This window comes from Chiloscyllium punctatum, chromosome 47 (assembly GCF_047496795.1).
Source record: "Chiloscyllium punctatum isolate Juve2018m chromosome 47, sChiPun1.3, whole genome shotgun sequence".
NCBI classification, from domain to species: Eukaryota; Metazoa; Chordata; class Chondrichthyes; order Orectolobiformes; family Hemiscylliidae; genus Chiloscyllium; species Chiloscyllium punctatum.
Window position 1 is genome coordinate 30,439,144 of NC_092785.1, and position 15,498 is coordinate 30,454,641.

The following is a 15,498-nucleotide window of genomic DNA, read 5'->3' on the forward strand; positions in this document are numbered from 1 at the left end:
CCTGGGTACCCACTGTGTTCCCCATCGCCTCCCCTCTTCGACAGGGGAGTTGATGACGGTTTGGGTAGGGGTATTGTGCAGGGGTGTGGGCACTGGGCAGAAGGGGATTGAATGGCCCTCCTCCTGTCGCTGTGGGACAGGCTGGGGAATGGGCGGAATGGCCGCATTGCTGTTCCTGTTGGACAGGCTGGGGAAGGGGGGGGCTGAATGGCCTCCTGTTCCTGTGGGACAGGCTGGGGAAGGGGGGGCTGAATGGACATGTGGTAGGGCAATTTATTAAACTCTGTCCTCTTGCACTCTGACCTTTGCTCTTGTTTTTTTTCTCTCTCCTTCCCTCTTCTCCTTTTCCTCCTCTTCCCTCTTCTTTCTCTCTTTTTTCCCTCCCTCCTGAACGTTCTGCCGTGGACCGGACTATAGAAGGGCCGATGTAGCACTGTTTTATTATTTTCATATACATAACGTGTGCACCCGGGTGATCTATATAAATAAAAGGCCATTCTTCGCCCCACCTTCCTTCCTCCCACCCCTAGGGGGTGACACCATGGATGACTCCGATGTAGAGTCAACGGCCAGCATCCTGGCCTCAGTCAAGGAGCAGGAGATCCAGTTCGAGAGGTTAACCCGAGCGCTCGAGGATGAGAGACGCGGAGTCTCCTTGCAACTGCAGCGTGTGAAGCTGGGGCCTGATGGGATCGCTCCTACCGTCGCCAATGGCAACGGTACCCTCAGCTGGCGGTGGCAGGTAATCCTCGTTTACATCCCTGGGTCAATCCGGCATGCCATCCCATCCGCCATCTTGGATTGACCTTGCCATCCCATCCGCCATCTTGGATTGACCTTGCCATCCCATCCGCCATCTTGGGTTGACCTTGCCATCCCATCCGCCATCTTGGGTTGACCTTGCCATCCCATCCGCCATTTCCATTCCATCTCCTAACAACCATGTTCAATCTGTGTCCTCTGACTGTGTATGCCTCCTCCTCCATCTCCACTGCTCCCTGGTTACCATCAAACCCCCCCCCCCCCCCCCCCCGCCCCCCGATTCCAACTCGCTACATTATCCAGGTCCCTCACGGTATAGGAGAATTGACGTTTCGGGCATGAGCCCTTCTTCAGGAAGCTTGCCCGAAACGTCGATTCTCCTGCTCCTTGGATGCTGCCTGAGCTGCTGAGCTTTTCCAGCAACACATTTTCAGCTCTGATCTCCAGGACCTGCAGTCCTCACTTTCCCCTCACGGTCTACCCCAGTGTCAGCATCCAGCGATCCCAGGGACAGGGACAGCACGGGGTTAGATACAGAGTAAAGCTCTCTCTACACTGTCCCCCCATCAAACACTCCCAGGACAGGGACAGCACGGGGCTAGATACAGAGTAAAGCTCTCTCTACACTGTCCCCCCATCAAACACTCCCAGGGACAGGGACAGCACGGGGTTAGATACAGAGTAAAGCTCTCTCTACACTGTCCCCCCATCAAACACTCCCAGGGACAGGGACAGCACGGGGCTAGATACAGAGTAAAGCTCCCTCTACACTGTCCCCTCAAACACTCCCAGGGACAGGGACAGCACGGGGCTAGATACAGAGTAAAGCTCCCTCTACATTCTCTCCCATCAAACACTCCCAGGGACAGGGACAGCACGGGGTTAGATACAGAGTAAAGCTCTCTCTACACTGTCCTCCATCAAACACTCCCAGGGACAGGGACAGCACGGGGCTAGATACAGAGTAAAGCTCCTCTATACTGTCCCCCATCAAACACTCCCAGGGACAGGGACAGCACGGGGCTAGATACAGAGTAAAGCTCCCTCTACACTGTCCCCCCATCAAACACTCCCAGGGACAGGGACAGCACGGGGGTTAGATACAGTGTAGAGCTCCCTCTACATCCCCCTGACAGTGTGTCCCCCTCCCACTTTATACCCAGTGTCAGCATCCAGTGCTCCCAGGGACACAGGGACAGCACGGGGGGGGGTTAGATACAGTCCCTGTGACTCAGTCTCCCTCTGAATCTCTGTGCTGGTGGGTGAGGGCTGCTCCTCAGCAGACTCCCTGGCTCCTCCAAGGGTGTTGGCCCTAACACAGTCGGTTGTGCGATAAGTTTTGAAAAATGCAGCGATGAAATATCGCCTGTTCCCTGGGCCCCTGCTAGAGGTCACTTTGTGACAGGACAGTGCATTCTTAATAATTGCACAGCACCCACTGCTACAGCAGGGGGGGGTCCCGTGCGATGTCGGATTTTAATCATAGCCCAACTGAGACATAGTTGATGTACGTCCAACCTCCCATTCAGGAGCCTTTTATCCTGTAATGGAGTTTGTCTGCTTGAATGCTGTGATTGGAATGTACGTTCGGAATGTCTCCGGCTGACTCGGTTGGTTGGTGGGTTGGTTGGTGGGTTGGTGGAGCAGGGAGATAACCAAACAAAACCGTGCTGACTCGGCAGCTCCAAGGTAACGCCGATTTGGGTGGCAGGAGGAGATTTTTGTTTTTGAATCCCGGCGAGTTGTCGAGGTGCGGAAACTGGGCCGACGGGGGGGGGGGTGGTGGTGGGAATTCGCAAGGGCGCAGTTGGGTTTGGGATGTGTTCGGGGGGTGGAGGGGGAGGGGGTGAGCAAAGTTGGGCGTCTCCGGCAGAGATGGGCTGAACGGCCTCCTGCATCAGCTCTGCATTTCGTTTCACAGAGAATAAATGTACCCGCACCCGGGCCGGGGGCAGGGATAAGTGGGTTTCTTCGGACTTTTTGGGCATGAGATTATTGTGGGGATTGGGGAGGGGTTTGATCCATTGGGACTGTGTACAGTGGAAGGGAATGGGAAGGGGTTTGATCCATTGGGATTGTGTACAGTGGGAGGGAATGGGATGGGGTTTGATCCATTGGGACTGTGTACAGTGGAAGGGAATGGGAAGGGGTTTGATCCATTGCGATTGTGTACAGTGGGAGGGAATGGGGATGGGGTTTGATCCATTGGGACTGTGTACAGTGGGAGGGAATGTGGATGGGGTTTGATCCATTGGGATTGGGTACAGTGGGAGGGAACGGGGATGGGGTTTGAGCCATTGGGATTGTGTACAGTGGGAGGGAACGGGGATGGGGTTTGATCCATTGGGATTGTGTACAGTGGGAGGGAACGGGGATTGGGTTTGAGCCATTGGGATTGTGTACAGTGGGAGGGAACGGGGATGGGGTTTGAGCCATTGGGATTGTGTACAGTGGGAGGGAACGGGGATGGGGTTTGATCCATTGGGATTGTGTACAGTGGGAGGGAATGGGGATGGGGTTTGAGCCATTGGGATTGTGTACAGTGGGAGGGAACGGGGATGGGGTTTGAGCCATTGGGATTGTGTACAGTGGGAGGGAACGGGGATGGGGTTTGAGCCATTGGGATTGTGTACAGAGGGAGGGAATGGGGATGGGGTTTGAGCCATTGGGATTGTGTACAGTGGGAGGGAGTGGGAATGTGTTTTCAGATTTCGAAAACAGATGTGTCAGAGGTATGCCAAATATTTGGGACTGGGACTGTGACTGAAACTGGGCCTTGACTTTTTCTATAAAGTGGTTCAGATGAGTGGAATTTACATCAGGAAGGTCACTCAGCAGCCTGGAACTGCAGCTAATCTCCCGAGGCGTAACAAGTCACATTCTTCACTTCTGCAGGGAGGTTATTGGTTACTAAGTGGGTTTTGTGTATGTAGGGCACAGCAGAAAGTACTATTTACAGACGAGGTTAATCAGTAACTGCTGAATAACTCTGCTGTGTGCAAACACACTGAACCATGGCTTACCTCATCCCAACGGAAGATACACAGTGGGAACACACCACATACTCATCCCAATCCCATCCATATCATCATTCAGCTTTTCGCATTGCACACAATCCCAATGGATCAAACCCATCTCCCATTCCCTTTCACTGTACACAATCCCAACGGATCACGCCCCTTTCCCATTCCCTCCCATTGTCCACAATCCTACATTAAATTTGTAAAGTGGGAGTTCAAAGGGGAAGTTGTTCTTTCTGAATTAGGAGTTAACATTGCACAAGGCTGGGGGCAGGAGTTAGTTGGAGAGGGCATTTTGGGTGGGGAGGTCAAGGTCTGACTGTGAAGGTCCGCTCAACTGTAGACCGAGCTGCAGTTCCCTGAGTAGACACGATAAGGGGTGCGGAGGTGTGGACCCATCTCTGTGGTTAATACTACACTGGGGATAGGGTGCTATCACCTGAGCTACAGGGCACAGGGTCGATCCCATGCAGTGAACCCTCAGGAAGCCCGGTGGCTCAGTGGTTAGCGCTGCTGCCTCACGGCGCCAGGGACCCAGGTTCGATCCCAGCCTCGGGGGGGACTGTCCGTGTGGGAGTTTGCACATTCTCCCCGGGTCTGTGTGGGTTTCCTCCGGGTGCTCCGGTTTCCTCCCACAGTCCAAAGGTGTGTAGGTCAGGGTGGATTGGCCGTGCTAAATTGTCCCACTGTGTTCAGGGATGTGTAGGTTAGGGTGGATTGGCCGTGCTAAATTGTCCCACAGTGTTCAGGGATGTGTAGATTAGGGTGGATTGGCCGTGCTAAATTGTCCCACAGTGTTCAGGGATGTGTAGATTAGGGTGGATGAGACAGGGATAAATATCGACTGATAGGGTAGGGCTTTGGGTCTGTGTGGGTTACTCTTTGGAGGGTCGGTGTGGACATGTTAGGCCGAAGAACCTTCCATTCTCTCTCCTTGGGGGCTCTCTCTGACACATGGTGGGCTTTCCACTGGGCTCTATCATTGAGAGGCGGGGTGGTAGGGTAGGATTGATCGCCGCAGTCCGTGCAGTGGAGTGCAATGTTGTTGAGAACACTAACCAGTCTTTGTGTTCCTGTCCCCTTCTCTCACTCCCTTCTCCGCTACCCTCTGCTCGTCACCACCAGACCCGAAACGGAATCGACCCCTGCGATGCTGAGAGCGAGTGCTTACTGCCCCTCCCTTCGCGTGTGAACAGATACGAGGTATGTGGGTCGTTCTCCATGCTGCTGGCTTCCTTTCTAACCCCACTGTCACACACACACCCCCGCCCCCAGCACTGTCACGGTCCGCGTGCTCACCTTTTCAACTGAGAGTCCCAGGACAGAACCCCACTGGTCCTCACCTACCACACCACCAACCTCCAGATACATCATATCATCCTCCTGTGATTTCCGCCACCTCCAAACGGACCCCACCACCAGGGATATATTTCCCTCCCCTCCCCTATCAGCATTCAGGAGAGACCACTCCCTCCGTGACTCCCTCGTCAGGTCCACACCTCCCCCCCCCCCCCCCCCACCACCACACCAACCCAACCTCCACTCCTGGCACCTTCCCCTGCAACCGCAAGAAATGCAAAACTTGCGCGCACACTTCCTCCCCCCTCACTTCCCTCCAAGGCTCCAAGGGATCCTTCAATATCCGTCACAACTTCACCTGCACCTCCTGGCACCTTCCGCTGCACCCGATGTGGCCTCCTCGACATGTGATCGCCTATTTACGGAACATTTCAGAGAACCCCTCTGGGACACCCACACCAACCAACCCAACCGCCCCGTGGCTGAACACTTTCACTCTCCCCTCCCACTCCACCAAGGACATGCAGGTCCTTGGACTCCTCCATTGCCAGACCATAGCAACACGACGGTTGGAGGAAGAGCGCCTCATCTTCCGCCTAGGAACCCTCCAACCACAAGGGATGAATGTAGGTTTCTCCAGCTTCCTCATTTCCCCTCCCCCCACCTTATCTCAGTCCCGGCCCTCAGACTCAGCATCACCTTCTTGACCTGCAATCTTCTTCCTGACCTCTCCGCCCCCACCCCCTCTCCGGCCTATCACCCTCACCTTGACCTCCTTCCACCTCTCGCATTCCCAACGCCCCTCCCCCACCTTTTATCTCAGCCCGCTTGGCACACCCTCCTCATTCCTGAAGAAGGGCTTATGCCCGAAACGTCGATTCTCCTGCTCCTCTGATGCTGCCTGACCTGCTGTGTTTTTCCAGCACCACATTTTTTCCACCCACCTCTGGCCCAGCTCACACCTTCCATGACACGTTGGCACACGTTACATTTACCAAATACCTCCGACAAAGTGAGGCGGTGACTGTATGTCCTTCTCATCGAGCTCTGGGAGAGCTGTCTCACAGAGTCATAGAGATGTGCAGCAGGGAAACAGACCCTTCGGCCCAACCCCGTCCATGCTGACCCAGATATCCCAACCCAATCTAGTCCCACCTGCCAGCACCTGGCCCATATCCCCCCAATCCCTTCCTATCCATATCCCCATCCAAATGCCTCTTAAATGTTGTCATTGTACCAGCCTCCACCACATCCTCTGGCAGCTCATTCCATACACGTACCACCCTCTGGGTGAAAAAGTTGCCCCTTAGGTCCCTTTTATATCTTTCCCCCCTCACCCTAAACCTATGCCCCTCTAGTTCTGGACTCCCCCACCTCAAGGAGCAGCCCGCTATGGTCATACTGATGGGATTATGTCGCACGGACAATATCCCAGGCACCACCATCAGGGCGGCGCAACATCAAGGGCCGAGGGGTCTAGATTGCGCTGTTAGGTTCTATGTTCTGTCACCCTCCCTGGGTACGCCCTGTCCCACCGGTAGGACAGACCCAGCAGAGGTGGGGGGTGCGAGGGGGCACGGTCAGGAGGGAGTTGTCCTGGGAGTCCTCCACGTTGGCCCCTGGACCCCATGAAGTCTCCTGGCTTCATGTTAAATGCGGGCACGGAAACCTCCTGCTGATCACCACACACCATCCTCCCTCAGCTGATGAATCAGTACCCCTTCGGGGCAGCACGGTGGCTCGGTGGTTAGCGCTGCTGCCTCACACGGCCAGGGACCTGGGTTCGATCCCAGCCTCGGGGGTGACTGTCCGTGTGGAGTTTGTACATTCTCCCCGGGTCTGTGTGGGTTTCCTCCGGGTGCTCCGGTTTCCTCCCACAGTCCAAAGGTGTGTAGGTTAGGGTGGATTGGCCGTGCTAAATTGTCCCATAGTGTTCAGGGATGTGTAGGTTAGGGTGGATTGGCCGTGCTAAATTGTCCCATAGTGTTCAGGGATGTGTAGGTTAGGGTGGATTGGCCGTGTTAAATTGTCCCACAGTGTTCAGGGATGTGTAGGTTAGGGTGGATTGGCCGTGCTAAATTGTCCCATAGTGTTCAGGGATGTGTAGGTGAGGGTGGATTGGCCGTGCTAAATTGTCCCATAGTGTTCAGGGATGTGTAGGTTAGGGTGGATTGGCCGTGCTAAATTGTCCCACAGTGTTCAGGGATGTGGAGGTTAGGGTGGATTAGTCAGGGGTGAATATCGGATAATAGGGGAGGGGTGGGTTACTCTTCAGAGGGTCGGTGTGGACTTGTTGGGCCGAAGGGTCTGTTTCCACACTGGGGGGATTCTAAGATTCTACGTTGTACCACACCTGGAGGGAGCACTGAGCATGGCAGGGACACAGTGTCCTCAGGCTGGAGGGTTTCAATGCCCACTATCAGGAGTGACCCAGCAGCAGCACTAACTGATCGAGCGGGTGAGGTCCGAAAGGACATCGCTGTCCGACTGGGGTCTGTGGCAGGTGGTGAGGGAACCAACAGGGGGGGGAGAAACATCCCTGACCCCCATCCTCCCCGATCTGCCGGCTGGAGATGGATCTGTCCCTGTCCGTATCGGTCAGAGTGACCACCCGCCCAGTCCATGCTGAGACCAAGTCCCACCTTCACATTGAGAAGACCCTCCATCGCGTTGTGTGGCACTGTCACCATATTAAATGGGACAGACCTCAAACTGATCCAGCAAATCAAGACCCGGGGGGGGCATCCGTGAGGGGCTGGGGGTCACCGACAGCAGCAGAACTGTCCTCCAGCACAATCTGTAACCTCACGGCCCGGCACATCCCGCACTCGACCATTCCCTTCAAGCCAGGGGGGGATCGACCCTGGTTCAGTGGAGAGAGGGGGCAGGAGGGGCAGGCCAGGGGGCAGTGCCAGGGCACACCCGAAAATACTGACCTGTGCTTTTAAATGAAGGAAATCTTGATTTGGAGATGTCGCATTGCGCGCGCGGAATTTCCCCCGTCGCTTTTCCTGCAATATTTCCAAATTTAAGGGGGGGGGGGGTGGTGGAAATGAAACCCCGCTGTCTTTCACCTCGAAGGTCTTTGAAACCTTGAGGCGGTGAGTAACCCTGTCTGTCGGAGCTGTTGATTTCAGGAAAGTTCCGGAATGCAAGCACATGCCTTGACATGGGTGGGGGGGGGGTGGTGGTGGAGGTTGAAGGCGGTGAGCCTTCCATCCCTCCGGTCTCACTCGGGTCCCTTCAGGAGGTCCTGTTCACCCTCTTCCTTCAAGGCTCTCTCTTTACCCCGAGCGAGGCTCGATTTTTTTTTGTCCCGGATTTGAGGAGAGGCTAACTCGGGCACTGGGCCCGTGTGGAGCCTGGGCCTGTCCGGTGTGTCTGTAGGGGACGCCCAGTCTCTGACTGGGCAAGAAATTCCAGTGAACCCTGGACTAGGCCCAGTTGGAGCCTGGAGCCACAGTCCTGTGTGTCGGTAGGGGACGTTCAGTCCCTTGCTGAGGCAAGAAGTCCAGTAAACCCTGGACTAGGCCCAGTTGGAGCCTGGAGCCACAGTCCTGTGTGTCGGTAGGGGACGTTCAGTCCCTTACTGAGGCAAGACATCCAGTACACTCTGGACTAGGCCCAGTTGGAGCCTGGAGCCACAGTCCTATGTGTCAGTAGGGGACGTTCAGTCCCTTGCTGAGGCAAGAAGTCCAGTAAACCCTGGACTAGGCCCGGGTGGAGCCAGTCGCGAAGGAGCTCAGCACCTTACTGGGGCAAGAAATCCAGCCAGGCCCAGACTAGGCCGGGATGGAGCCTGGGCACCTCCTGCTGGTTTGGGATTGGGGTGGGATGGAGTGGTTTTTGAGTAATATCCTGGCAGAGCATTGGCATTCGGGCCCAGGATAAAGTGTCTCTCTTCTCCCTACAACCCCCGGCACCTCGATCTCTCCAGGACCACCAGCTCCCACACAGCTCTGCCACGATGATGCAGGACCCATACTTTGAGGAGACCGTGACGGTGGAGGAAGACCCAGAGCATGCCCCATCGGTCGTCTCCGTGGAAACGGACGAGGACGGTACCACCCGTCGGACGGAGACCACGGTGAGTGACTCATGGACGTCTGAGAGAAGGGGGGTGGGCCTCTGACCCAACCCCCCCCACCGCCACCCGAACCAGAGATAGGGCCTATTTCGATCCAACTCGTCCAGCTCCCCCCGGTTCGGTCCTGCCAGATGTTTGGGCTGGGGGTTGAATGGGAGGGTCGGTGACCGTCCCCTGACTGGATGGAGGGGTCAGTGACTTGACCAGAAACTCAACTGACTCGCCACACAAACGTAGCAGCTACCAGAGTAGGGTCAGAAGCTGACCCCGCACCCCACCCCCTCCCCAAAGTCTGTCCCACGGGCAGTCCGGTCGCTCAGTGGTGAGCGTTGCTGCCTCACCGCGCCAGGGACCTGGGTTCGATCCCAGCCTCGGGGGTGACTGTCCGTGTGGAGTTTGTACATTCTCCCCGGGTCTGCGTGGGTTTCCTCCGGGTGCTCCGGTTTCTTCCCACAGTCCAAAGGTGTGTAGGTTAGGGGGGATCGACCATGCTAAATTGTCCCACAGTGTTCAGGGATGTGTAGGTTAGGGTGGATTGGCCGTGCTAAATTGTCCCACAGTGTTCAGGGATGTGTAGGTTAGGGTGGATTGGCCGTGCTAAATTGTCCCACAGTGTTCAGGGATGTGTAGGTTAGGGGGGATCGACCATGCTAAATTGTCCCACAGTGTTCAGGGATGTGTAGGTTAGGGGGGATCGACCATGCTAAATTGTCCCACAGTGTTCAGGGATGTGTAGGTTAGGGTGGATTGGCCGTGCTAAATTGTCCCACAGTGTTCAGGGATGTGTAGGTTAGGGTGGATTGGCCGTGCTAAATTGTCCCACAGTGTTCAGGGATGTGTAGGTTAGGGTGGATTGGCCGTGCTAAATTGTCCCACAGTGTTCAGGGATGTGTAGGTTAGGGTGGATTGGCCGTGCTAAATTGTCCCACAGTGTTCAGGGATGTGTAGGTTAGGGGGGATCGACCATGCTAAATTGTCCCACAGTGTTCAGGGATGTGTAGGTTAGGGTGGATTGGCCGTGCTAAATTGTCCCACAGTGTTCAGGGATGTGTAGGTTAGGGTGGATTGGCCGTGCTAAATTGTCCCACAGTGTTCAGGGATGTGTAGGTTAGGGTGGATTGGCCGTGCTAAATTGTCCCACAGTGTTCAGGGATGTGTAGGTTAGGGTGGATCGGCCGTGCTAAATTGTCCCACAGTGTTCAGGGATGTGTAGGTCAGGGTGGATTGGCCGTGCTAAATTGTCCCACAGTGTTCAGGGATGTGTAGGTCAGGGTGGATTGGCCGTGCTAAATTGTCCCACAGTGTTCAGGGATGTGTAGGTCAGGGTGGATTGGCCGTGCTAAATTGTCCCACAGTGTTCAGGGATGTGTAGGTCAGGGTGGATTGGCCGTGCTAAATTGTCCCACAGTGTTCAGGGATGTGTAGGTCAGGGTGGATTGGCCGTGCTAAATTGTCCCACAGTGTTCAGGGATGTGTAGGTCAGGGTGGATTGGCCGTGCTAAATTGTCCCACAGTGTTCAGGGATGTGTAGGTTAGGGTGGATTGGCCGTGCTAAATTGTCCCACAGTGTTCAGGGATGTGTAGGTCAGGGTGGATTGGCCGTGCTAAATTGTCACATAGTGTTCAGGGATGTGTAGGTTAGGGTGGATTGGCCGTGCTAAATTGTCCCACAGTGTTCAGGGATGTGTAGGTCAGGGTGGATTGGCCGTGCTAAATTGTCCCCATAGTATCAGGTGCATGAGTCAGAGGGGAATGGTTCTGGGTGGGTTACTCTTCAGAGGGTCGGTGTGGACTGGTTGGGCCTGTTCCCACACTGTAGGGAATCAAATCTAATCTCCTGTCCAGGGAGCAAGTCGGGAGCAGGAGAAAGTGAGGACTGCAGACACTGGCGATCGGAGTTGAGGGAGTGTGGGGCGCTGGCACAGCACAGCTGGTCAGGCAGCATCTGAGGAGCAGAGGAGTCGACATTTTGGGCATAAGCCCTTCATCAGGTTTGTTCGCAACGTCGATTCTCCTGCTCCTCAGATGCTGCCTGACCTGCTGTGCTTTTCCAGCACCATACATTCCCGACACAATTCAGGAGTGTGATGGAATATACTCCAGTCGTGTGGCTGGGGTCAGCTCCTGGTTTGGGGGGGACAGACACACACACACAGTGTGGGAGGGAGGGAGACAGCGAGTGTGGCCTGGTTAAAGTCCCACCTGCAGGAACAGCACACGATACCGTCTCTGAGCGGGTTTATGAGAAACATAGGGCTCTCTCTTTTTATTATTATTATTTAAAAACAACTCACCGGTGAGACCCACATCTCCTGGAATAACCACAGAGAGATATTGTGGGGGTGGGAGTCGAGGGTTGGATCTCTCTCTCTCTCCTTTCTTTTTCTTTTTTTTCTTTTCTCTCTTTTTTTTCTTTTCTCTCTTTCTTTCTTTTCTCTCTCTTTCTCTCTTTCTCTCTCTTTCTTTTTCTCTCTCTCTCTCTCTCTCTCTCTCTCTCTCTCTCTCTCTCTCTCTCTCTCTCTCTCTCTCTCTCTCTCTCTCTCTCTCTCCCCTCCCCCCCCCCGTCCCTCTCTCCTTTTATTCCCCCCCGTCCCTCTCTCCTTTTATTCCCCCCCCCCCGTCCCTCTCTCCTTTTATTCCCCCCCGTCCCTCTCTTTCCTCCCTCTCTCCCCCCCCCCCCCCCATCCCCCTCTCTCTTTCCTCCCCCGTCCCTCTCTCTCTTTCTCCCCCCCCCCCCATCCCTCTCTCCCTGCCCCCGCTGTAACTATGTTCCTCTGTCCCAGGTGAAGAAGGTGATCAAGACAGTGACCACCAGGACCGTCCATGAGATGCCCGGTGACCCGTTCTCCGGGGACAGCTCCTCGGTGCAAGGCAGCTACACCCAGACCCTGGACAGAAAGTTCCGGAGTAACGGCGAGACTTACCTGGGCCCGCACGGCAGCTCCACCGTGCCGCGAGGTTACTCCTACCAGGAGGTGTATGGGAAGCCGGCGGTGCAGCGGGTCCCCTACGCAGACCTGCCCCCTGAAGGGTACAGCAGCCTCTCCCGCGGTGTGCGGATCGACCAGCGCTACCAGCCCCCCGTCGAGGGCTACCAGCGGGCGCCGGGCCGAATGGATGTCTACGGGGCCCAGCCCCAGGTCAGGGGGGGCAGCAACTTCAACCTGAACCAGTCGCACCCGGAGAGGTTCCCCTCCGAGCCCTATGGTCTGGAGGACGATGAGCGGAGCGTGGGTTATGATGATCCAGACTACGGCCTCGTGCACGACTATCCGACCGCCAAGAGATCCGCCACACCATCTGATCTCCGCAACCGATACTACCGCAGGTAAGCACCCGATCGAGACTCCCCCCTCCTCCCACTTTATACCCAGGGTCAGCGTCCAGCGCTCCCAGGGACAGGGACAGCACGGGGGGGGTTAGATACCGTGTACAGCTCCCTCTGCATCCCCCTGACAGTGTGTCCCCCCTCCCACTTTATACCCAGGGTCAGCGTCCAGCACTCCCAGGGACAGCACGGGGGGGGGGGGGTTAGATACAGTGTAGAGCTCTCTCTACATCCCCCTGACAGTGTGTCCCCCCTCCCACTTTATACCCAGGGTCAGCGTCCAGCGCTCCCAGGGACAGGGACAGCACGGGGGGGGGTTAGATACAGTGTAGAGCTCCCTCTACATCCCCCTGACAGTGTGTCCCCACCCCAGTCTCCCAACCCTCCCACCAAAGGACATCTCTCTAATCCCCTAACCCTCCCTCAAAGACCATCTATCTCGGCCCCAACCCTCCCACGAAAGGCCATCTCTGCAGACCCCCCCACCCACCTGTTGATGACCATCCTCCATCGCCCTACTCTTGCAGTTGTTGAGCATCTTTTTTCCCCCCCCCCCCCCACTCTTATCCCGTGTGCTGAAGTGTCACCCCTTCTGGTGTGATTGGGGCCTAGGAGAGGGGGGTGGGGACCTGACGGGTTGTAGCCGGGAGGGAGCGAGGTCTTGGCTGAGTATAGCTGGAGGGGGGGTCAGGTCTTGGTGAGGCCTGGCCGGGTCGGAGAGGGGTGAGTTGGATCTCACAGGGGTCCGGGGTATGGACGAGGGAGGTGGGGGCCCGTTGGAGCCCAACTAGGTGTCGGGGGAGGGGGGGGGGGGGGGGGGTTGATGACCGAGCGCGAAGGAGGGGGGGGGGCCTGGTGGAGGGGGATGGGGCCTCCTGATGCTGGTGTTGACATTGCGTCCTCTCTGCCTTGACCCCTCCGCGCCCCCAAAAGTAGGAGCTTTGACGACCCGTTGGCTGACGACATGCGCTCCGAGCACGACGCCTACTACTGGGCACCGCTGGCCCAGCAGGAGCGGGCGGGCAGCATGGCCAGTCTCCACAGCAGCCGGAAGGAGCCCATGGCGTGGCGCCAACCAGAGCTGCCCGAGGTCATCGCCATGCTCAACTACAAGCTGGACGCGGTCAAGGCCAACGCCGCGGCCTACCTGCAGCACCTGTCCTACCGCAACGACAAGCTGAAGACCGAGGTGCGGCGTCTGAAGGGGATCCCCGTTCTGGTCGAGATGTTGGACCATCCCAAGAAGGAGGTCCACCACGCGGCTTGCGGGGCCCTCAAGAACATCGCCTACGGCCGGGACGCTGACAACAAGAAGGCCATCAAGAACTGCGACGGGGTACCCTCCCTGGTCCGTCTCCTGCGGAAGGCCCGAGACATGGACCTCAACGAAGTCATCACAGGTACGTCGGCCCAGGCAGAACGGGGGTTCGGCAGGGGGGTCCTTGGGCCCACAGGAGACGAGGTTGCCATTCACCGATGGGTTCTTCAGGAGTTGGGCGCCTCACCGTCCGATGAGATTGGGAACCATCCCTTCACGGGACGGGGGTGTCGCCACGCCACGGTTTAGTCACCACCTCGAATTGCCCCAGAGGGCAGTTAGGAGTCAACCAGGGGAGCCTGGGGTGACCCGCTCCCCCTCTCCCTTTTGCTGACCCGCTTCCCCCCCTCCCTTGGCTGACCCGCTCCCCCTCCGAGTCTTCGTGCGTGACTGAATTCGCAGCGATGTGCACACAACGGCTGAGATGGGATTTGTCCCCTTGTTGGTCTGGCCCCCTGGGTCGCTGGCCCAGTGGAATGGCCGTGACCGCTCCTGTGCAGGGGCGTTTGTGTTTGTCTGCAGCTCTTGTGGACCACCCTCTGCTGCTCCCAGTGGTTCCCCAATCCCTGAGTTTCCGATCAGCGACAACAGCACGATCCTCCAACAAGGGTTACAATCGTCACAAACAGCGCGGCCCTCCCCCTCGGCGCTGACCCTCGGCCAGCGCGGCCCTCCCCCTCGGCGCTGACCCTCGGCCAGCGCGGCCCTCCCCCTCGGCGCTGACCCTAACCTGTTCTCTCTCCTTGAGCAGGCTCTCAGCCTCCCCCCTCTTGTGTGTTGTCTTGTCTCTGACTCTCTCTCGCTCTCTTGTCTCTGTGTCCCAGGAACCCTGTGGAATCTCTCCTCCCATGATGCGGTGAAGATGGAGATAGTTGACCATGCCGTCCCTGCCCTGTGTGATGAGGTCATTATTCCACATTCCGGGTGGGATCAGGAGCCCAACGAGGACTCCAAACCCCGGCATGTGGAGTGGCAGGGAGTGCTCACCAACACCGCTGGCTGTCTCAGGTAGGCCGGATCCTCGGGTAGGCCAAAGGGCCTGCGACCCGGATCCTCGGGTTAGGCCTGGGGCCCACAAACCGCAACCTCGGGTAGGCCCAGGGCCTGCAACCCGGATTCTCGGGTAGGCCCGGGGGCCTGCGACCCGGATCCTCGGGTAGGCCCAGGGCCCGCAAACCGGATCCTCGGGTAGGGCAGAGGGCCTGCGACCCGGATTCTCGGGTAGGCCCAGGGCCTGCGACCCGGATCCTCGGGTTAGGCCCAGGGCCCGCAAACCGCAACCTCGGGTAGGGCAGAGGGCCTGCGACCCGGATTCTCGGGTAGGCCCAGGGCCCGCAAACCGCAACCTCGGGTAGGCCCAGGGCCCGCAAACTGCAACCTCGGGTAGGCCAGAGGGCCTGCGACCCGGATTCTCGGGTAGGCCCGGGGGCCTGCGACCCGGAACCTCGGGTAGGCCCAGGGCCCACTCCGTCTGCCCTCCAGACGGTTACAGCAGGCACACAACTCCACACCCCCCCCCCCCCCCGCACCCAAAGGTCCAGACCCTGTCAGTAACCCTGTTAGTGAGGTTCGACAGTCACTGGTCCATCCACAGGCCTAGTTTCACCACAACCTGTGACCCCGGGACCAAGCTGAGGGTAAACTCAGTCTCTCTCACTTACCAGACTCGCCCTCTCTCTTTCTC

The 15,498-nt window shown here is 57.3% G+C and overlaps 1 protein-coding gene across 7 annotated transcripts in view; it reads left to right on the forward strand.

The window, feature by feature from the left end:
• The first annotated feature begins 417 nt into the window (after window positions 1–417).
• Window positions 418–15,498, forward strand: part of ctnnd1 (catenin (cadherin-associated protein), delta 1) — a 35,928-nt gene continuing 20,847 nt past the window's right edge. For 5 of the 7 annotated variants that reach the window (XM_072564652.1, XM_072564657.1, XM_072564654.1 and 2 more), the window contains exons 1-6: window positions 418–742; window positions 4,908–4,985; window positions 9,019–9,168; window positions 11,952–12,496; window positions 13,430–13,896; window positions 14,639–14,822. In XM_072564652.1, coding sequence (XP_072420753.1) covers window positions 542–742; window positions 4,908–4,985; window positions 9,019–9,168; window positions 11,952–12,496; window positions 13,430–13,896; window positions 14,639–14,822 — 1,625 coding nt within the window. In that variant the 5' untranslated portion in view covers window positions 418–541. The remainder of the gene's footprint in view (window positions 743–4,907; window positions 4,986–9,018; window positions 9,169–11,951; window positions 12,497–13,429; window positions 13,897–14,638; window positions 14,823–15,498) is intronic. The other 2 variants (XM_072564653.1, XM_072564658.1) reach the window with 2 other exon arrangements.